Source organism: Ceratosolen solmsi, unplaced genomic scaffold (genome assembly GCF_000503995.2).
Source record: "Ceratosolen solmsi marchali unplaced genomic scaffold, CerSol_1.0 scaffold3, whole genome shotgun sequence".
Taxonomy (NCBI): domain Eukaryota; kingdom Metazoa; phylum Arthropoda; class Insecta; order Hymenoptera; family Agaonidae; genus Ceratosolen; species Ceratosolen solmsi.
This window is the reverse complement of record NW_011948428.1, coordinates 2,882,026-2,905,746: the sequence shown is the minus strand read 5'-3', so window position 1 is coordinate 2,905,746 and position 23,721 is coordinate 2,882,026. Positions and strand designations below refer to the sequence as shown.

Sequence of the window (23,721 nt, the reverse complement as noted above, 5' to 3'; positions counted from 1 at the left end):
GGGAAATTGGGGGAGGAGGTGATGATGGAGGAGGAGGAGAGACACGAACACGCTAAAAATACGCCCGATGAGGACGACGCCGTGGGAATTGACGACCGGCCGACGAGCGTCGTCGGCCGGGGCCTCGGGCGCACTGGGACGAGGCGCGCCGCTTCTCGGCGTCGCGGTGCCTAAGAGCGGAGTAAGGAACGACAACTCGGGGTGGGCTTCATTGACGGACGTGGGGCCGGACATCCCGCAGCCTCGCGCCGCTTTCTATTAATAATACGACGGAACGCGCGCCACTTTCGAATGGAAGAGATCCCAGCGACACCTGGCGGATAAGCGGCCGGACTTTAGATGCACATGGTGCACTTTACGGAAGTGCAACTGAGCGTATTGGAATACGCGTGACTGTCGATGCGTATGCGTAGAGTAACTTTAGCGCGAGTGCGAGAAATTTTATTGTGCAAGCTGAGCTTTAGGGGAGGGTTGCCTGTATAGAGGGGGCTTGCGGAGTTTTCCAAAGCTCGGTATTTACGAAAATACCCGGATTACAGAGCGTTGAGATTATCTAAATTCATGAGTTTTTTAGATGAGCGATTGTCCTAGTGCTAACGATCGGTCTTGTTATTGAATTTTGTGGAGAAGAGAGGAATCGGTTATTGTCATAATGCCGATTTGGAAAAAGGATCGCAATATGGTTTATATACTCCTTTGTAAATTAACGTGTGCGTATGATATCGAATTTTTGCTTGCCCTTAGCTTTTGAAATGATCAATGATTTATTAGGATTTGTTAAGCTTAACTGCGCTTTTGGGATGAATAATAATAACAATGTCGAATTAGAAGGGAATGAGAAATTTTATAAAGATAAGCGTGGAAATAAATACGAGATATTATTGTAATTGTTTCAAAATTTTGTCGATAAATAATTATTAAAGTATGCGATTGATAATTAGATAAATAAGCATTTATGGGTGTGGGCAATTGGCGAGGACTATTAAAATTGCAAGTGTTCAGTGTCATTGCTCACTATCACTCCATTATATCTTGTAATTGAATTACGATCGAGGAATTCGAACGTGTGCTCGCGATCTATAAATTTACAAAGACATCGATATTCCATAACATTACATCGCGTCTCGATGCTCAATAAAGTACGTGTCGAAATTATAATCAACTTGGAGCAGAGCTATGAATGTTCCGACCAATGACGAAATTGCGTGTTGTCAAATTGTGTTTAACTATAAATTTGCTAGATGACAATGTCCGATTTAAGCTCGAATATAGTATCTATATTACTTACCGGCCGCAGTTTGTTTCATTATTCATCTTTAAAATCATTAATATGGATAATTTACAGAATTTTTTTTTTTTATATGGATATTTTATATTTTATATAAAGGCGTTGAAAACCGCCAATAAACTTATAAGGTGCGAAACAGTTATAAAATACATTTTATAAATTATAATTTAAACAGAACATTTATTTAGGGATTAATTACTGGAAAATTACTTTAAAATTATTTATAAATAAGAGGTATCGATAATTCCTTAAGTTTTAACAATTCATTATCAACTAATTATTCCCTGCTCGGCATTGTTTCAACAATTACAAAAATTACTACTTAAGAGTAATAACAATTATATAAATATTACTATGACTACCCATTCTTAATAATATCGTAATTTCATATATTTAGAAAATGGAAATAACTTTAAGAATTCTGGGCTTTCTTAATTTTATAAAAAGATCAAAGAACAATTAGTATTCCTACAAATTAAAATCTTGTCAAATACGCAAAATCGGTTTAAATAGCCGACATATTAGTGTTACACTTGTGGCAATCCGTTATATTAATTAAGCATAATCTGCTATATGTGGACCATTATCCAAGCAAATCCACGATTACTTAATAAAATAGTGAATATATGAAATCGTATCAGTGCTCACAATTTTGCACTGAAGATAAATTGACTAATAATTATTCGAAATAAATTCGAAAAATCATAGAAAGCTAACTTTTTAAAACTATTGATAGACTAATGTTTATTTAAATGTTTTGTCAAAAACTCTGCCGTTAAAACTAATGAAACAGGGCTCATATTATTAAGCATTTCATACAATAATAAATTTTTAAATACCATACACAAATATTAGAGAATATATCGCTAAGTAGTCAAATTAAAATAATAAATTGTAATTAAACGATTTCCCATAATCTATCGTCTAAATACAAATATACAAACATAACACATGAATATATATATATATATATATATATATATATATATATATATACAAATTTATAAAACAAGAATATCTATACAAATGTATAACACATGAGTATATATGTTTCTGTAACTTGTCTTTTGTACGTAAAAAAAAAAAAATTGCTTATAATAAACACATGTACAGTTATCATGATGCTTATTCGTGAAAACGAATGACTTGTATTTATTAAAAGTTGAAGGTTTAAATAAAAAATTGACATTTACACTTACATTTACATTTGCTTTTGTCAAAGTTGTAAAATGTACTGCCGACATATGAATAATTAAACGTGAAAAAATTAGCGTTTTCATATGAAATATCATTATGCTTTATAGTGGCAATGGTTGCCACAACATGTTGATATCATAAAAAATGAATTATGTAAAAGAACAAAAAAAGCTAATCTTCATTCGAAATCTCTGTTTCCGATCAATGTAATATCCCATTATTACATTTTATTATCCCGTGGACAATCAGAATAAATGACTATTGCAATGAATTCTTATATCAGCAATGATTCTCACGTCGATAACGCCAATTCTCAAACTTTAGAGAATGAAACTCCTACTTCAGAATCATATTGTACATCAAGAATATTAAAAGATGTATTATGTACATTAAATGTATAAGAAAACAGTTTTTCATTTTCTTTTTATAAAATTCATAAAATCACAAGATCAATGTAATAAATAAACAAGTTATGATTATATTATTCAATTAAGTTCCTTCGCTCAAAGCCATCAACATGAACCTTCACATTATATTAAGACTATTTTAAACAAACTTACAAATAATACATATTTTTATATTAAAATTAGCATCTGCGTAATTTAACCTTAAAGAAATTAACAAAATAAAATCAAATTAACTACCATTTGTTTTAAGTGTAGTTCATGATCTTATTTTCAATTAAACCATTCATTTGTTCAGGTAAAACAGTACTTTAAAAATTTATTACAAAAATACACTTTCTGTAAGTGAACATACACGATTGAATGATTCATTAAATTATTAATTGTATTCAATTTTAATACACAATTCATAATTCAAGTATATTAATACTAATTCCCAATGTATTGTCTTTGCCATAAATAAATAAAGAATCGTAAGTGAAATACATTCTTCTTACAATATACGAGTGTGAGCCAACAACCATTACTCAATCATATACCTTCTGTGCAATGAATTGCAAAACGACAAATAATGTCTCTTGAATTCAGTAGGCAGAATAAATGTTCACCGTTGTCATAAAACTTTTTCGCATATTTTTTTCCAATACTTAAATATTAAAAATACAACAAAACAGTATTATATTTTTTACAATGTGATTATATTCTTATATACTCTTATCGAATAAGAAACTACTATATAAGTATACAATATATCATTAGTCAATTGAATTGTAAGAGAAAATAATGAGGATATAGACAGTGTACAATGGCCGCAGATTAGAATAAAATTATCAAAATATAACGTAATGATACGTTATTATTTATGCATAGGGATGGATACAAAATTAATTAGACTAAAACTAAATAGAAAGGTAATCATAAATCAAAATAGTAAATACATCATTAAGAATAAATTTAATATAATTAAAATTTATAAAGATAATATACACAGAAATAAAAATTTATTAAAAAAATTAATCCTTTTTTTTTTTATTTTTGTTTGAAAGTGAAAACTTACAATTATCTTAATTGATAAATGTAACAAAAGAACACATGATAAAATATAATAATAGCAACGACGTAATTGGCCAATTAATAATAAAAAGTTATTTGTTAATTATTGTTATTTCAAAGTTGAGTGACGTTAAAATTAATTACAATTAAAATATTTGAAAAATAACAACTTTGAAAATGATCAAATAAAGAACGAATATGAAAGGCAACTAAGTTATGACTCAATATTGCAATAAAATTTCGTAAAATAACGGTTAAACTAAATTTAATGGTTAAAATTTATATAAAATTATATTTCACTGTATCCTGCAGTTATAGTACAATTTATAATTAAGTATTATTCTGTTACAATATTAAAAAATAAATATTATATATTCAAGTATTAAATGATTTTATTTTAAATATAATTTATAATTAATGCTTTACAGAGTCAATTACTAGTTGATGTTTATCTAAAAGTGAAATTACGTTTTATTAGTTCACTTTATAAATTAAGGATTCGGTTATTATGAACATCTATATTATAACTTCTCAGCCATGTACATTAGTAAAGATTATATATTTAATAAAAATTATACATAATCTGACTCCCTTAAAGTATAAAATGTATATGGTAATAAAATATCAAACTTAAAAAAAAAAAAAAGAGAATAATTTTACCCAAATTTAAAATAAAATTATTTTTTAATAGTTACGTAATCAATAGAAATAAGAATTAATAAAAATAAATTGTATCAATAGAAATATTTTTTAAAACCAAAAAGAAAAAAACAAAAAATATACATTAAATTAAACGTGTGAAAAAATATACTTTTTTTTTTTTTTTTTTTTTTTTTTTTTTTTTTTTTACTAGATCGAGATTTTATTTACAGATAAAGGTTGAACAATATATTTAATGAAATAAGTATGTTTTGTTACTATATATTGTCTAAATAGATTCGAGTAAAATAACTTAATGTATGACGGTCACCCATACAATGAACAATATAAAATAATCGTCATTCGATGATGCATCGTTTTCCAAATTATACAATGTTGCTGCTCAACTCATCTAGACTTTTTAAAATCGACTCATCTTTCTTTTACTCCTTCAATCACATTTTCAAATTAATTTATATTGATCTATTCTTACTAAAAATCTCTATCTAGCTTAGTTCTGCATTCGCGCATTCATTCTGTCACACATATTTATAATTTTTTCCCTTGAAAGTAATGTTTAATGTTTATGATTCCTCGTAAGAATCAGCACTTTTTTTTTTTATCGTTTCATTTAATTTTAAAATATTGTCGACGAGAATTCAAAATAAAATTCATTCACTTACTTTTTGTTTACTTTTATTAACATAAAAAATATGAATCATATTTCGTAACGTTTATAATAATAATAGTTTATAAATGATATAAAAATTTATTTTGTTTAAACAAGTCCAAATTCAATTTTTACACTATTCCTGAATTATATATGTGTGAGAACATATTATTTTTCTTTGCTATCAATGTACATTCTGCACTTCCGAGTCTTTTTCGCAGGAATGATTTAAAAGGTTTGAATAATTATCTAACCGGCAAAAAGAATAAAAAATTTCAATTTCATTTCTGTAAGTATAAAACTCGTATGGTTTTTTTCATTTTTTTGTTTTGTTTTGTTTTTTGTTTGTTTTTTGTTTTTTTTTTGTTTTTTGTAAATATCGCATTTCGGCACAAAATACAAATGTGAACTGAATCGATTACAGCTTTCTTGATTGAAAGACGGTTTATCCATAAATGATTTCTTCATAAATACGATATTCGCAATCTTATTATTTTACATGCTGTAAAGTAGCTTTAAAGGAGCCTTTTGCTTCTGTGAATTAATGTGCTGATGTCTCATTATGGATGTTTCGGCTTTTTAAATTCGTAATACTTTAAGCAGCAAATTCCCCCGCATATCCGTTCTTATTTAGCTAAAATCCATGATTATTGTTCGATTTTGTGAAAATTAACAAATAATTGTACATGAAAGTAAATGGTATTTTTTTTTTTTTTTTTTTTTTAGTAAAGCATTGATCAATTGTGTAAATAAATCTTACGTTACAACACTCTCGAAGTTTTATATATATATATATATATATATATATATATAAAAAAAAGGGAGAGAGAAAAAAAAAGAAGAAAAAAAACCAGATAGTAATATTATCAAATAGATTGTTAATAATTTCATTTGATATAGGCTCCGATGCTCTATACGTTTTCGTGTTTGCAATGGCTCCCGTTAGGCTTTTGAAAGAACAGCCTTATCGTCTCAATTTGGGTCAATAAAACTTTTCGTGTATAATGTTTTTCCATAAAAAAAGTAATGACTGAAAATCTTGGAAAGATGCGACATCTGACGTTGATCCGTTCAATTTTAACAACCGCGATTAATAGTTTTGGTTAATAATTTTATCAATATTAAATCTAATTGACCATTCATCTATTTTAAAAATATTAGAATTTATATTTAACGACAGAATGCACTTAGATAATTATGAAATTAAAGCGCTCCGCTCCACATTCCCAGGAAATGAATAACGTGAAATGAACATATTTCGAAAAGCAAAGAAAATATTTGAAAACGGGGCACAAGTGGCTCGTCTCCGAAACCTGGCGCTTCTCTACTTTGCGCTCACTATGCGTTCATTAAAAACTATTAATTTATACTAAAGACGAGCTTGTTGATCCGAGCGACGTACATAAGCCATCGAATACTCCTTCTTCTTCTTCATGAATTATTAAATTGCGGGAAAAATAATATACATGTCTAATGGTAAAAAGTTAACTTCTCGAAATCCAATAAATAAGCTTATGAAAGATTTAAAAGCAATAGTCTGCAAAAGAGTAGTGAAGTGGCAAATGTTTCGCCGAATCCGAGAGCCTCGACAGCCTATGGCGCGAAAGCGTCATCGCATGCTGACAATTTTCATCTGTCTTTCGGTGATGATTTTGTGTCATCGCATTCTCACTCCCTCCCCTCCACCCCGCCCTCTATGTGTGCGCGTACGTATAGTTGGGTTGGGTGTGGGTGGGTGTCTCGTGGACGGCACACCGCGAGAAAATGGGGAAAAAGTAAGAAGAAGGAGAAGATGAAGAAGAAGAAGAAGAAGAAGAAGAAGAAGAAGAAGAAGAAGAAGAAGAAGAAGAAGAAGAAGAAGAAGAAGAAGAAGAAGAAGAAGAAGAAGAAGAAGAAGAAGAAGAAGAAGAAGAAGAAGAAGAAGAAGAAGAAGAAGAAGAAGAAGAAGAAGAAGAAGAAGAAGAAGAAGAAGAAGAAGAAGAAGAAGAAGAAGAAGAAGAAGAAGAAGAAGAAGAAGATAAGAATGAAGAAGCGAGGGTACGGATAGAGGGCGGTGACGATGTGATGTTGCGTCGTCGGTCGGTTAGAAATGTTAGCGATTCGACAATTTATAGAGTAGTAATAATAGTAGACAGAGCGTCGCTGTAATGAGAGATTGGGCCTGCGGTGGCGATGCTAACGAATTCGAATACGGATTGAGCTCGGTCGGGGGCTGTGGTCTGATATCGACTCCTTGGCGGGGATCCGCCGAAGCGACCCGATTTAAAAGCGACGTCGTCCCTCGACGGCGAGCCGCTGGGGCTCCGATTGCCGGGTCAGTGCTCGGCCGCGAGTTTCTTCGGTTGACGCTCCTGGGCGCGCAGCAGACGCTGCAACAGGAGTCCGTGCAACTGCTCGACCTCCTTCTGGGCGGCCTGCACCACGAAGATCCTCACGTCGCCCTGGACGTCCATGGCGGTAAGCCGGAGGGACTTGGGGCCCGCGCGCTCCGCCGTCATACCCGGCCAGACCTTCGTGTTGAGTACGAGCCTCTGGGTGCCCGCGGCCCGACCGACAAGTCGCGACTCCTCGTCCTTGTCGTTAAGCCGTAGGGAGCCCCGGCCCCGCTCCTGCCAGCTACTCGTCGCCTGCGAACAGAAGCTCCCTGTAGAGGTTTGACATGGCCGACGAAGGCATTATATTTCATTCGTGGATAGCAATCGATTGGCGAATTTTACTCGAATCTTACTTATAATAAGGAAGAAAGGAAGGAAGAAAGGAAGAAAGGAAGAAAGGAAGGTGGCAGCTTGACGCGCCGTCGTATGATCAATTGCGTGACGTTGACGCCCAATTTTAATGTTTAATATTATGCTTTGCTCGCTTATAAATATTCTCGCGAATTAAGGCGACGAGGCAACGATCTGGAGGTACGACGTCGTTCTCTTTCGTCGCCTTTCGTACGATTAAATATTTATGCGATTACAAAATTATAGAAATTTTCAAATTGTACGACAATTAAATAATTTTGAAATCTATGGATCAATTTTAAATTTGGAATTGCAATCTGGACAGATAATTCGATGAAATTGATTTCATTTACTTTGAGAGGAAGATTGATGATTATTATAACTTTCTTCTCCCTAGACAAACACAAAATTTATGTAAAACTTTTAGACCATTCAATTCAAATATTACAAATAACTCCGGAGAGTTACTTAGACGCTTAACATGACAAATTGCGTGAAACGATATAAATTATCCTACCCACATTGGGCTGATTGGGAAGGGGGAAGGGGAGGAGGTTTGAGAAGCATGAGTTCACACTCTCTTAAGGTTGATGTCTTCCGCAACATATATATATATATATATATATATATATTGTAGTAATACATTCGGAGTTGGTGGTGAATAATCGTCAGTTGTTAGTTAGGGAATAGGCTTGTATCGCGCTTATAAATTGTAAGAAAAAGCAATTTTGAGAGAGTAACACACTGTGCAAAGTGTAAAAATCTGTAGGTTATGGGATTTGCATTGTTCCTATTAGAGGCTCGCGAGTTGAATAATAAATTCCAGAGATGGCTTTAGCAAATTTGAGAGTACCCGTCATTAACGGTAGCTACGAAGTTGGGCTTAAGGTTGGAGTTGAGCCGAGGCTATTCAATGACCTAAAGCTCCCTGTATTAGGCATGGCTAGTACTGCAGGAGGAGTTACGGAAGTTTACCATAATATGGTGGCCTGGGTCGCATCCAACGACACATCGAAACAGAAAGAGAAACATATAGAACAAAACACATAGAAAGAGAAAGGGAGAAATTTTATTGTTGCAGCGGTTACTGGTATGTGCCAAGCAAAATTGATAAGACTCAGGCCGGCCTATTGGCAATGCCAGGACCAGGCTCCCACATTACACGATGACGATTGGGTTTATACTAACACTAGGCATACGGCCAGACAAGCACAGACTGATAATTTGGACGCACGGTTCTTTTAAAATCCAGCCAACATCCAGAGAATGTTGCTGGTCATTGCATCGATCAAAGCAAATTTTATGGTCCATGAACCGTTGCGTAGGACAAGGTACCCTGTAGAGTCATGCTAGAAAAGTAGGTGACATCCACCTAGCAGAGCTAAATGACAATGTGCGGAAGGATTTCATGCATCTGATACCATTATCACATTTAATTTAGCTTATCTCTTAATTATTAAAAACTTACTTTGTCGAACGCAAAAAGTTTACAGTTGATTTGTAAAACGTTCGTTTCATCCTCCTCACCAGTCAACAATGTCACTTCACTGTATTTTCTCTTATTAGCACGATTTGCTTCTTCCATTTCTTGAGCGGCCTGCGACAGCGTCAGGCCTGGCTTACTCGTAGTTCGACAAACAACAGCCGCATTAGAGAACATCAATTCGGAAGGGCCATTCTCGCTAGTCGACTCTTCTTTCACATCTTCCTTCTCCGAGTTATCAGAACTATCCGCATCGTGGGCCACCGCTACACGTTCCTTCAAATTTTGACCAAACACAAAACTTGGTGCTGACACACTGGCAGTTACCGAACTATTTAAACTATTCTGATTCTCCTTGGTACTCTTACTCAGTGCCAAAAATTTGGGTGGTTCTTTTTCTTTCTCCTTCTCCTCCTTCTTACCCTCCTCATTCACCTCTGGTTTCTCCTTTTCACTCTCATTTGTGTCTTGGTCTTTGTTATTTTCAGTCGTAGAAGATGGCTCGCTCTCCTCTGTCCCATCGTTCGATTTTGTAAAAGGATTTTGAAATTTAGCGGGTTGAAGAACACTTTTGGTCGAAGGACCTGCACTGTTTGTCACTGCGTTCAATTGAGATGGCCTTAAGAGCGAAGCTTTTGGCTTACTGCTGTTACTCAATAATTTTGAAGAATTCATCCCAAAGCAACTTCCAAACCTTGAAGCAGCTAAAACCGAGCCTGCAAAAATTATTCAACAGAAAGGACATAAATATAAATTATTGCATTGGTAGTGCTAAAATAACAGTCTTTTAATTTAAATATCAAGCTTTATGATAAATAGAAAAATTTTATTTTATTGGCATCGTGCACCTGCGAATCATTCATAAAAATATGAGTTGTATTCATATTACATGACAATGATAAATGGCAGGCGTGCGTGTCGGCGCATACGGGCGAAAGCGCGTGCACGCACACGCACACGCACACGCACACGCACACGCACACGCACACGAAACACGCACACTGGCAGACAGAGGACTCTGTGTGTGCATTTATATATATAGGATTAACGTAAAAATTAATAAAAATATAATTTTCTTTTTTAGTAATGTACAATATTTTGACCCTCCTCTGATATAAATTTGACTTGCCAATCTACGCACACTCTTGAGAAATAATTTATAGCAACAGAAACGATTGAACAATAGAAATTGGTACGTTACTGTTGTATCATTAGATCTAAAAATTAATTTATTCTTTTTTAATTTGGGCTAAACGTGTCTTTCCCACAAAATGCCCACCGTCTAACAACATTATTGGCATTAATTTGACCAAGATATTTGCTAACAAACGCAAACAGCCTTAAAATCTTGATGAATGCGTAAAACACTAATCGCAGAAGCTTCGCAAGTACCTTTTAACTTTGTATCGTTGCTTTGACGCTCGGAAGATGATACATTGTTAGGCATACTGTTAGACGACGACGACGACGACGGAGGATCAGACTCCTTGTTCTTCTCCTTAGCCAACTTCTCTGTCTCATCTGCACAATGAACAATAACAATTAGCACACTCGTGCTAGTCTAGCATAGCTAATGAAGATAAAAGGATAGCAATTAACAATAATCCAAGCTAAATTAAGAAAAGCTTGCATTTCAGACAGGCAGTCAAGTAAGCAGACAGATAGGCAGGTAGGCTGGTAGGCAGGCAGGTAGGCAGACAGGTAGGCAGGCAGGTAGGCAGGCAGGTAGGCAGGCAGACAGGCATGCCAAAGGCGCTCACAACCGACAAGAAACTTAAAACTAGCGACTTCTCATATGGATTATCGTCTAACGTAACAAACCCTTACCATTGGCCGAATTGTCGCTCGACTCCTCGGGACTGTCAAACTTCATTGTGACCGGCGGCTCGGGTTCCCTCGTCGCCTCCTTATTCTCTGCACAAAACAAAAAGCAAAGGTCAATTATTAAGGCACGCGGCGCGCGCTCCCGTAGATCAATCGACCTCGTCGTCAGTCCGCGACGCGAAACGAGCGTGAGCGGCCCCCTGGCGTTCGGGGCCCGCGAGCCCCGCCGCCCCCACGGGCCCCGATCGCCGCAATCCGAGGCTGAGAGGTCGCGGGCCGAACGCCGGGTACGCGCACCGCGTGCCTTATTATTATTAAAAAGTGACGAGACAACGGCTCAAACGCACCCTTGGAGTCCGCCATGTTTGCGCCGACGGTGGCCCCTGCGCTGGACATGCGCCCGTGTACGAAGGAGGCGCACGACAGCTGCGGCCGGGGCGCCATTCGCGTCGGCCGTGGGCCGCCAATCCCCGTGAGAGCCCGAGAGCCAAGACGCGCCGAGGAAGCGAAGAGTTAGGCCACGCCTCGGCTGCGAGTCCGCTGACGTCAAGATCGTTGGGGGCCGCCATTGGTCGACGAGCCGTTCGAGTGCAGCGCCATAATACCGCGAATCTCGAACCCGACACACTTTCGCGGATAGCTCGTTCGACCATCTCGTGGATAGGAGAGGCCACGTTGGCTGCTGCACCAAGTACGTCGAACGGTACGGTGCACTTTGTTAAAATAGCGCGACTCTCTCGACCCTCGTGGGGGCTGGTAGCGAGGGGAAGGAGGATGAGAGATGTTCGCAGGAGTCGAGATCGGAGTTTGGGCGGCGTATGAAAATCTCGACTATCGCCGACCAATTCTCTCTCTCGAGGACTATTTATTTTAGATAATTTAAAAGAGGCAAAGGACTCTAGAGTTCTGTGCCGTGGCATTGTTTCGCCCGAATATGGGGTGTTGAGAGGACAAGGGTGAGACGATCCAGCTTTGTCTATTATTTAGGTATCACCGAACATTTTTATTGTTGTTTAGCCTTGGATGCGAGGTACGAAAAATTAATAACAAACGATAAATAATTCCCGTCGCCTTGGTGCACACATTAAGTGGAATTTAGGCTTCCGTCCAAATTTACGTAATTTTTATCTTTTTATTTTCACATTTGCTCTCTCTCTCTCTCTCTCTCTCTCTCTCTTTAACAATTTAAGCGCCAACGGGAACACATTAGCTTAATTATCATAGAAATTTTAATTTGCACAGCTATTTGGCTAACGTTCAATTTTTGCAAAAAAAAAAAAAATAAAATCACAATTTGCGAATAAAACATCTCTACATTTACAATGCTAACTTATTACTATGAGGAGAGAAGCTTTTATTTGAACTAGAATTTTCTTTGCATTTTTACGACAGCAGGGCCACTCTTAAATACTTTCGAATTTATAAATTTTTCGCTTTGAAAGATTTGGCACATTGAGCATATTGAATTATTGCGCAATTAAAATAAATGTCCGACTCGTACACAATGGTACCTCAATTTATCAATAACTCATCAAAATATTTCTCTTATTAGATAAAAAATTTAAATCAATATTAACGGGAAATATTCGTTGCACGACAATCATCATCGTCAATATTGTTTATTCGCTGGAAATATGGATATGGATGAAAAAAAAAAAAAAAATAATAATCGTATTATTAAAATGGAATCAAAATTAATTAATTGTCATTATAAGTAAAAAAGCGATATTTTTAAGAATAATTTGAAAATACTTCCAGCCACTCCAAGATAAATGCATTACTAGCATCGTATAATGAATTATTAAAATAATATGTGTAATATTGTTTAAGATAATTTATGACAATATTTTCTTTTTATGATAGACTTTTCAAGATAAGTTTGATAAAAAAATTATATTACGTACGATATTTTGCTTTTATATTTCCTAAAAAAAATAAAAAAAACACCATTTTTTTTTCTCGTTAATTCCAGAAATTTTTATTCTTAGAAAAAGAATAGTCACACTAGCGACTGTTGTCAAGCAATAATTTTGACATTTAATAAAAAACACATGCATAAATTAATGCGAAATTCAAATAATAGCAATTTTGTTATTTATCACTGAGAAATTTCTTCTATAATTAAATGTAAGATAATATACGTATGAATTATCTTACTTCTTTATTGTGCAATTGTATTTATTTATTCGTTAGCTTTAAAACATTTATTTCTCCTTTATTGTACATTAAATTTCAATAAAAATATTAATTATTTTCATATCTATTATAATCGTTATTATGTACATTTGTTCATATTTCATTTATATATATATATATATATATATATATATATATATATATATATATAAAGATGTGTGCGCGCGTGTGTGTATAGTATTGCTATTGGATTCGCATGCACTATTGAATTAAATAAAATAAAATGAGAAAATAGAAATTAAAGTCGTAATTATATAAGAGTTGTAAAAATTTTAATATTTTGTAGTTGATTTGATTTTAATTCTTCTATTTTTTTACTTTCTACTTTTTATCCCATATTTTTATTTTATTTTTATTAAGATAGATTAATATATATTTAACAGACATTACTTACTACGATAAATTGGTTTTGTGTAAAAAAAAAAAAATCAATCTCTTAGAAATTCAATTTTTATGTACATTTACGATTATACACTTCAGTGAGCATTTACGTAACTCTTAACTCTCTCTCTCTCTCTCTCTTTTCTTTTCTTATTGTCAAAATTAATCAAAATTAAACAACAAATTTTCTAAATATTTTTAAACTATACATATTGATATATGAATTTGCGTTGATGAATTATGGAAGACGACAGCTTCGTCTCAATTCATCAGCAAGAGGCTCACATATACACTTGTATCCAAATATGGATTTTACTCCATTGCCAAGTAAAGTCCTTGTTGATTCATTCATTTGTTCGTATTCGTTCATCATGCCCAATTAAATAATTCATCTTGGAAATAAAAAACGTTTCCAAACAATTCGAGTCCATAATAGCTTGAATTTCACAAAATTAGTTGTAATGTGTCACTCTTGACCTCGTATATGCAACTTTCTTCCGGTATTTTTTGCAACTGTCAAGTTTAGCTTGTGGTCGGCCAATCAGGATTCGTGATTTAATTTTGATTTTGAACAGACACACTGACAGATATTTTATGTCTTCGATGTAAAGTACAAATTTTTTTAATTGATATTCAATAATAACGAGGTAGACTGCGATAAAAATTCATTTCGTTTGTGCAGCAGCAACGATCATTTACATACATTTCCTTCAAACGCAAATCTATAATAAATTTTCGCTAGTTTATCAAAGATTTTAAAAAATGACATATCCATTTATTTATATTATTATTATATCTCGGAAATTTGTATTCTCGACACAGTCATCGTAACTATGTTGATTTGTTTCTGGAAGTGCTCAACAATATTTACAAACTACCGTCTCAAATATAATTCATCTATTAAACGCCGCTGAGCCTTACTTCGAATTTTTTTTTTTTTTTTTTTTTTTTTTTTTTTTTTTGTTTAAAACATTTCAATAACACAATTCACTTCCGCCTTGGCCGATAAAATTTTATGATTCGCGGAACATTCGTTTTGCCTACTGCTGATTCAATTCTATGCACTCATCGGCATCATTTGTCATGAGGTCAATGATTCGATTACTATCATCTCATTCCAGTCATTATCGTTGTTTTTTTTTTTTTTTTTTTTTTTTTTTTTTTTTTTTTTTTTTTTAAGCAAACCCATCGGATTCATTGGCTTTTCGTCTTTCGAAGGCACAAAGTAACAACATTGATCACGTGCTATTTGCATGTGCCATTAATCCGAGTAAATTTAATGTAACATTTGAAATATATGAAATTAAAAATGCGTACAAACTTGTGACAATAAAAAGTATAGGAAACCGGAATATGAATTAAAATAATAAATCAAACCGATCTAAATTGATAGTAATGATACCGAGAAGTGAAAATAAATATATAATTCGTTTAATCGATATTTCATTAGAGAATATTTTCAGGCTGATCGACGAAAGTTTGATACAATTTCTTATTATCGACCATTATAATCAATATATGCACAGTGTAATTTAATGTAATCGTAATGTATCGATAATTCCATTTGTAATAACTTCTATGAACTATATTCAAATATTTTTAAATAGTATCTATTAATATATAATGGATATTAAGTTTTTTAATCTAATGCACAAATTGTCTATGGCGCCACATAACTATAAGTCGATTGTTTTTTTTCTTTTCTTTATTTTTTTTTATTCAGAAAGTTTTATAAAGATTAAATTTAAAAATGATGATGTGTTAAGGTAATGAAAAATATGTTGATGAACAAAATATTATCATTAAATTTATTAATCATAGGATTTCTTCCATCTTAAACTTGTATATATTTACAAAATTTCTTCGTAGCAGAAAAATGGCATAGAACAAGCCAATGATATTAAAAACTTTTTTTCTTTCTTCAAACATAAACTTGGTACAATTTACGATTAACATAAACGTTAAATATAGATAAATGCAGATAAAATGTCTGTTACAAAAATAACCTATGATTTGAAGCAACATTATCGATAAGAACTAATGTAAACGTAAAATTGAAAATATTTACATTTTTACAATTTTTCACTTTATCCAATTACGAATTAAAAGTGAAGCTTTTAAAAAGTCCGATTTTTCAACAATAAGTTGCTTCGAATCTATTTATTAAAAATATTTTGCTAATTGATAAAAACAAAAATATAAAAAATTTTTATAATTTTGTCGTTATTTTTCAAATTGCATACGCAATTATGTAAATATTAATATATTATTATCTATAATATTTTTAAGTATGATTTATATACATGAAGAAATTTTATAATTAATTAATTGCACATAGTCAAAGATTTGAATAATATTACAATAATTAGAGATAAAAAAAATTATCATTTTTAAAATATGATCCCCACTATTAATACTTATTATTCATTTGATTAGTATAGAAGTGTCGTAAACATTATACTGTCAATAATCAAATTAGCATTTATCACTTTATTCTTTGCCTTTGTTTCTTATAATATTAAGAATATGCACAAAGAAAGACATTTTTAGATTTAGATTGTAATATTTTACGTAATTGCAACTAAAAATGAAGATAAATAATAATATTGTATAACATGTAATAAAAAATTTCTAAATTGAATTTAACAGTCGTAATAAATTACTGTGTGGTAAAATTTTATATACTTCATTTTATCATATTAAAAAAGTAAATTATAATACAATTAATACTGCTTTATTATCATATATATATATATATATATATATATATATATATATATTTATATATATTTAATAAATTAATATACAGATGACGCTGTAATATGACAATAATTAATTGGAATAAAAATAAACATTTAGCCTTATAATCATTTAACTACAATAAAAAACCATCTAGAGTACTAGATTGATAACAATGCCATTTAAAAATTTATAGCTATTAACTAAAATAAACTCTATAATAACGTATTTATTATTAATAAATGAATAACTTTAAATTAATCTTATTTACAATGTTTCGTTAAATTACATTTACTAATAAAATTATGAATAAAATTTTTTATATCTAGTAATATAATTAATAAAAACTCAGAATGATAAAGAACAATCAAAAAACAATTAATAGACTTAGTAAAAATTAAATATTTTAAAGATTATTTTTAAAAAAACTCTTTAGTCATAACTAAAGACTATTGTCTTCGATATTTGGAGTGTCAATTATTGTCTTATTACTCTGATCATTATCTTCGTTGCTACTTTCTTCCTCTCTCTGACTGATTTCATTCGAATTAAATTGATTTATAAGAGATAAATATCTACGCACAGTTCTCACACAAGGTAATGGTAATATGCCCAAACTTTGCAAATGCTTATATTCTTTTGGAGAACGAGTATGCATTAAAATGCATAACATCGTCCAATCTTCATTGTAGCGTCTACCTTTTTCACTTTTAACTTTAGCCGATGAAACGATTTGTTCGATTAAAGTCCGTTGTATGTCCGAAATTTTGTATTCGCTACATTTTTGTAGCACCGATTGTAGATCAATTTTACTTAATCCTGCTTTCATTTCATTAACCTGCTTTCGTAAGCATTCAATTTTATTTTTTGCGCGCTTTATTACACCTCGTTGAGCTTGGATTCTTTTTTTCCAGCTATGCAAGACATTTTTATTGGCTAACTTAGAGTAATTTGGTCTCTCTTTATCCGGGCTTCTCCTCGACATACGCCGCTTCTTCTGACTCACGGTTTTCCTAACATTTTCACATATTTTACATTTTCTGCGCGAACTTAATATATAACAATTGTTATGTCGTAATTTATTAAAACAATCTGTATATGCAATATTATCTTTAACCAGATCTACACCATTAATATCGGCTATTCCAGAGCAAAAAATCATACTAGAAAATTTATTCAACGTTATTTGTAATTCCTCAAAATTGTGAAACACGTTAGATAGATCTAATTGTTCCGAATCTAAATTTTTTCCTAATGCATTAAATGAAAAGTTCATGGTATTCTTTATAATAAGACTTCGTTTAATTGTACAATTACTATTGTAACTTTCATTGTCGTATGTATCTACACTAATTTCAGCAAAAACTATAGAAGCCTTATTTGATGGAACATGTACAATCCAATCATACGATAGATTAATTAAATTAATATTTTCACATAAAAGAGAAAATATCGTTTGCCTTTCGCAGATATCTTGATTATTTTCAGTTTTGGATGAAGCATCATCAGCACTTTTCTTATTGGAATTACATTTCTTTAATATAAAGAAATTACTTGATAGCTCTAAACTATCAGAATTAATACTTTTTTTTATAAAACAAGTGTCATCGATATTGTGAATTTCAATGATTTTTGAATTTCTTGAATCTACATCTTCTGCAATGGTTACAGGTAAGTCCTCGATATTAATAATATCGGTAGATGAGATTTGATTTGTTATATCATTAAAAACATTCTCAAATGTACTTTGCAATGACGGACTCTCACATTTTTTGGCATCGTTTACTTTTTCACAATTATTTCCATGTTCAAGGGAAGGAACTGCATCTTCGGTAAGTTTATAGCATTGAAGAGGCAACTAAGTAAAAAATATGTTTTTATTATGAAAGATATATGTATATATAGATGTGTGGGCGTGTGTGTGTGTGTGTGTGTGTGTGTGTGTTTTTTTGTAAATAAACAAATGTAATTCGATTACATGCATAAATATAATTTAATACATACAATAGCAATTACATTTCCGTCTGAATCCCTATGCTCTGTACTGCGTATAATATTTTGCGGTAAAAAATGTTTTTCGCAAACGCGATGTTTTGATCGCTGTAAATTACTTATGCCAATTGCATTTTCCCATTTTTTCTTACGTTCGTCATCTTTAGGTATAGAAAATAGCGACAACTTTAAATAACCTTTACGATTAGTTTTACAACCAGGAACGACACAATAAAATACCATTATGTATTTTTTTGGTTTTTCACAAAATTAGTATATCAATATAAATTAACGTTTATGCTATATCCATCTTTGGACATATATGTATATATATATATATATATATATATATATGCACTTATGTACATACGTATAACTCCATGTAAACATTATGTCGCAATGAAGTTTTACGTGATACATTTGGTATTTTGGCGCAAGCGTAATGCATTTGATGATTACGACGCCATTTGGATTTTTTTTCACATCCAATCGCAAGAATACTTAATAGGAATTATAAAGTGATCTAAAGTGATTTAAAAATGAATTCGAACTTTATACGTTATATATACTATAAACTCTCATAACATTTTTATTCCATTTCTTGAATAATTATGCCAATGAATACATGGAAATTTAAATTCTACAAAATAAATTATTGTTCCAAAGTAATGATAATAGAATTACACGTTTTTTGTAAATTTCATTAAACTTTATATTTGATTTGAAAGAGTAGAAATTAATTTAATAAAATTAATGTATGGATATTATGATTTTAACGAATTTTTTACAGTCATACATAATTAAGAAATACATATAACCAAGATGAATTTAATAAGTAGAGAATATATTGAAATAACTATATTTCTTATTGATATCTTAAATTGATATTTCTTATTATAACGAATGCACTAAATTATTAGTGTTAAATATTTTTTTCAATTATAACAAAATTATATTTATTAATGACTGCGCGCGCAATCGCGCCGAATCGTTTAGAGAGAGAGAGAGAGAGAGAGAGAGAGAGAGAGAGAGAAAGACAGTGGATAAAGAGAGGTTATCGCTATAACTACGTATTTCTAACCTTCATACAAAGTTGTATAAATTCAATTTGATTTTTCTCATGAAATATCATATTTAACTATGCCGCCAAATCGCGATTCCAGTGGTGAATCTGGTATTTTATTTTATATCTCATTAATTATTAAAATATAATACGTTCATTTACACATAATACACTATATTTGAATTTGTATTTTGAATTTGTATTACTTAATATTAGTGAATAATATTATTACCGATCCATTACTTATATTACCATATAATAATGTAAAATGCTATTGCTAATTCGTTACTATATAAATAATCGATGAAAATGATCGTGGCAAATTTAATAAACAAATTATTATTTAGGATCGGATTCTGAAAGTGGCTCGGCTTCCTCTGCTTCGAGTCGCAGTGGTAGTCCAGCATCTTCGCATGCCCCATATCAAACTCCAAGAGCAGCTACAACCGATCATTCCGAGGATGAAGGAGATCGTCGTTCAAAATCATCAAATTCGAGTAGATCTAGATCGAATAGCCGATCACCCAGCAGGCCTAAATCTAGCAGTCCTCGGTCACAAAAGTCCGCCAGATCGAGGAGCAAGTCACCAGTGAGCGTGAGATCGCATAAATCTACACGATCCCAAAGCAAATCTCCAACAAGGTCTGGCTCTCGGCACTCCAGTGTCAGATCCGTAGAGAGCAACAAATCTGGTTCTCAAAGGTCAAGAAGCGGATCGGCACATTCGGCACACTCTGGAAGTGCTACATCCGCAAAGTCAAATCACTCACGTTCACCTTCCCCCCAAGGAAGTCACAGATCGGCGAGCCCTAAATCGGCCATCAGTAGAAGGTTGGAAAACTTATTGTCCGTGCATCTGACTTTAACTCGATCCATGGCTATGCGTTAAAGCCGCCCTTACATTTGCTATGTACAAACAATATCAAATGACCTTCCAGATCCGTTTCGAATTCGCCAAAGAGTCGTAGGTCCGGAAGTCGAGCCTCGCAGATGAGTAATCGCTCGGGTAGCCAAACGTCGCATATAAGTAGACGCTCGGGTAGCCAAACGTCCCAGGCGAGCAGACGCTCCGGAAGTCAGACTTCAAGAGGGAGCAGGCGCTCGGGTAGTCAAACGTCGAGGACGAGCAGACGCTCGGGAAGTCAAACCTCAAGGACGAGCAGACGTTCGGGGGGCAGCCAGACATCGCGAACCAGCAGGAGGTCGTCTTCCGGAGGATCGCACAAGAGCAACAGGTCGAGAAGTGATTCAGCGGATAGTAGAAGGTCGGCTAGTGGCTCGAGGAAGAGCGCGAGCCCCAAGTCATCGCGGAGGTCGCAAAGTCCCAAAGCCGACAAAAGCGACAACGAATCGGAAAAATCTCTTAAGATAGCGAGTAAGGATCGCAAAGATTTGTTACATTCCTACGCAATTGGCGAGCGTAAAGAGCAATAATATTCTTTCGTCTTGTATTTGTTTAAACTTTGTTAGTTTAATACGAGCGTCATTCGCAAAGTGTTATTTTTTCATGTTTTAAAAACAATGAAATTGTAATCAATTTTCCATATGCAATTACTTTCAAATCTATTATAAAAATGTTATGCATGTGAACTCATGCGGTATTGAGGAAATTGAGGAAAAAATTAAAATAATCGTTTGCGATGGTTAAACAACAAAGACGTTTAATTGATTATTATTTCAAAGTCATTTGCTATGGCATTGACGATATTAGTAACGGGAGTCGCAAAATCGAACGCTTGTTTATAATTAATATTCCTATTAATGTCGCTTGAAAAGCCGAGGAGGCGGTGAAGAAGCGAAGCCACGACAGCGAGTCGGACTCGGACGGCGCTAAGATAGCGAAGAAGAAGCGCCAGCTGATCGACACGGACTCGGAGCCAGAAGACGAGACCCAGAAGGCGAACGAGGAAAAGGGTGAGCAGCCGACGGCGGACGCCCTCTTCGGGGACGCGAGCGACATCAGCAGCGACGACGAGAAGGCCGAGGAGGAGAAGGAGGAGAAGGAGGAGAGTGCCCCGGCCAAAGGGAAGAGCCGCAGCAAGAGTCGCAGCAGGAGCAGGAGCAGGAGCAAGAGTAGAAGCAGGAGCAAGAGTAGGAGCAAGAGCCGGAGCAGGAGCAGGGAACGTTCCGAGGAGAGAACCCAAATATCTGTGGTCGAGGATGTAAATGTCAAAAATGTCAAAAATGTCAAATTCTTCTTACGTCTCACTGCTTGTCGCTGCCTTAATGAAACCGTTTGACGAAGCGATAAATCATTAATAGCGCGCTTACTGCGGAGAGATTTGCGCCGTTGATAATTGAAAATGACGCGCACTTGTTAAGCTTTTCTTTTGCAATCATTCGCGACTAATTAATCATTAAAAAATAATTATCCTTTTCGTTCATTAATTTTATCGATTGTTTCGTGCTCTATAGGAGAAAGAGGAGATTTATCGTGGGACTGCAGTGAAAGAAAAGAAAAAACAAACAAAGATACGACGATTTATTTATTTAGTCCTTATTTTTCAATCGATTTAGGAAGACGATAAGGAAAAGGAGGAAGAGCCCGAGCCGCCTCCAGAAACAAGAATCGACGTTGAAATCCCGAAAATTACGACTGATCTCGGTCGCGAGATACACTTCGTTAAATTGCCCAACTTCTTATCAGTCGAGACTCGTCCATTTGACCATGAAACTTACGAAGATGAAATCGACGAGGAGGAGACTCTGGACGAGGAAGGTCGAGCCAGACTTAAACTCAAAGTCGAAAACACAATAAGGTAGGGGTTGATAGGTTGCTTGAGTATCGTTTTATCTTTATTCCGAATCCGAGCGCCTCGCTTGTTTGGGAGAAGTTTATGGGATCGTTTCATTGATTTAATGCTTTAATGACTGCCTAAAGACATCTTTGTCTTAAGTCGTAAGGGAAGAATGAAAGAATCGATAATTTATTTGCAATAAATATACAGAGCATTAACCTGGCAATATTTTAAAAGCTTTTTTTCTTTCTTTGTGCACAAAACGTATTTAATAAAGTTTATATAAAGACTAAAAGATACTAGAGTGCATGAATCTCAACATGTAACAACAACAACAACAACAGCAACAATAACAACAACAACAACAGCAATAATAATAATATTTACCACGAATATAGATATTTACCAAGAAACCAAAAGATAAGAACGATAAATAGTGGTTAAAGTAATGTATATTGGGAGGAGGAGGAGTAGGAGTAGGGGGAGGGGGAGGGGGGAGGGCAAATAAAAAACAAAAAACAAAAAACAAAAACAAAAGCAATCATGGCTTTAGATCAGTTGGTAATTAAATTGATATTGAATCCTATCGTGAAGTAGTTGGTTATGATATTTCACATGAAATATTGTTTTTGAATAAAAATATCATGGAGTAAAAGTATTTTGTCGTCAAAAACTTACGACCGACCTTGAAAGCGAATCGCCCTATTCATCAACTACATTGTCCAAACAGTTGAATTAACGATAGAAATGGATAATTGTGTCGTAAATTACTATAATAAATATTTGGCCGTTCGATGACTCGACGACCAACGAATCTGCGCTTACTCGCTGTCTCGTCAAATTCGAGGCTGCATAACTTAATTGTCCTTGCAAAACTCACAGGTGGAAGGAGGTGTTTACCGAGGATGGCAAGATGGAAAAGGAGAGCAACGCGAGATTCGTGAAATGGTCGGACGGCAGTATGTCCTTACATCTCGGCTCGGAGATATTCGACGTTTATAAGCAGCCGCTCCAAGGAGATCACAATCATTTGTACATTAGGCAGGGTACGGGTTTGCAAGGTCAAGCGGTTTTTAGAACAAAGCTGACGTTCCGCCCGCACTCGACGGAGTCCTTCACTCACAGGAAGATGACGATGTCCCTTGCGGATCGCTCTCAAAAGACCAGTGGCATCAAGGTGCTGTCGCACGTCGGCATGAATCCAGATCAAAATAAATACGAGATGATCAAGGTGAGTGAGTAGTAGACCGGGAGCTTTTGTGACTTTGTCCTGCGAGAGCAGAGACCCATTATGATTGCACCAAACGAGACTTTTACCGGACTCTTTC

The 23,721-nt window shown here is 33.9% G+C and overlaps 3 protein-coding genes across 3 annotated transcripts in view; 1 reads left to right on the top strand and 2 right to left on the bottom strand.

Moving 5' to 3' along the window:
* Positions 1-7,237: 7,237 nt before the first annotated feature.
* RanBP3 (ran-binding protein 3) lies at positions 7,238-11,949 on the bottom strand. Its single transcript, XM_011501358.1, has 5 exons — positions 11,632-11,949; positions 11,288-11,374; positions 10,853-10,981; positions 9,446-10,176; positions 7,238-7,878 (listed from the first exon to the last, which is right to left on the bottom strand). Exons 1-5 carry the CDS (start codon positions 11,726-11,728, stop codon positions 7,567-7,569), a joined length of 1,356 nt encoding a protein of 451 aa, XP_011499660.1. The 5' UTR covers positions 11,729-11,949; the 3' UTR covers positions 7,238-7,566.
* A 5,093-nt stretch (positions 11,950-17,042) lies between these two features.
* On the bottom strand, positions 17,043-18,848 carry LOC105363692 (uncharacterized). Its single transcript, XM_011501443.1, has 2 exons — positions 18,605-18,848; positions 17,043-18,458 (listed from the first exon to the last, which is right to left on the bottom strand). The coding sequence occupies exons 1-2, from the start codon at positions 18,833-18,835 to the stop codon at positions 17,043-17,045; spliced, it is 1,647 nt and encodes a 548-aa protein (XP_011499745.1). The 5' UTR covers positions 18,836-18,848.
* Positions 18,849-19,642: 794 nt separating this feature from the next.
* Positions 19,643-23,721, top strand: part of Atu (Another transcription unit) — a 5,830-nt gene continuing 1,751 nt past the window's right edge. The window contains exons 1-7 of the mRNA XM_011501357.1: positions 19,643-19,766; positions 20,003-20,486; positions 20,594-20,661; positions 20,695-21,030; positions 21,432-21,817; positions 22,173-22,414; positions 23,276-23,624. Of these exons, the coding sequence (XP_011499659.1) occupies positions 19,733-19,766; positions 20,003-20,486; positions 20,594-20,661; positions 20,695-21,030; positions 21,432-21,817; positions 22,173-22,414; positions 23,276-23,624 (1,899 nt within the window). The 5' untranslated portion in view covers positions 19,643-19,732. The remainder of the gene's footprint in view (positions 19,767-20,002; positions 20,487-20,593; positions 20,662-20,694; positions 21,031-21,431; positions 21,818-22,172; positions 22,415-23,275; positions 23,625-23,721) is intronic.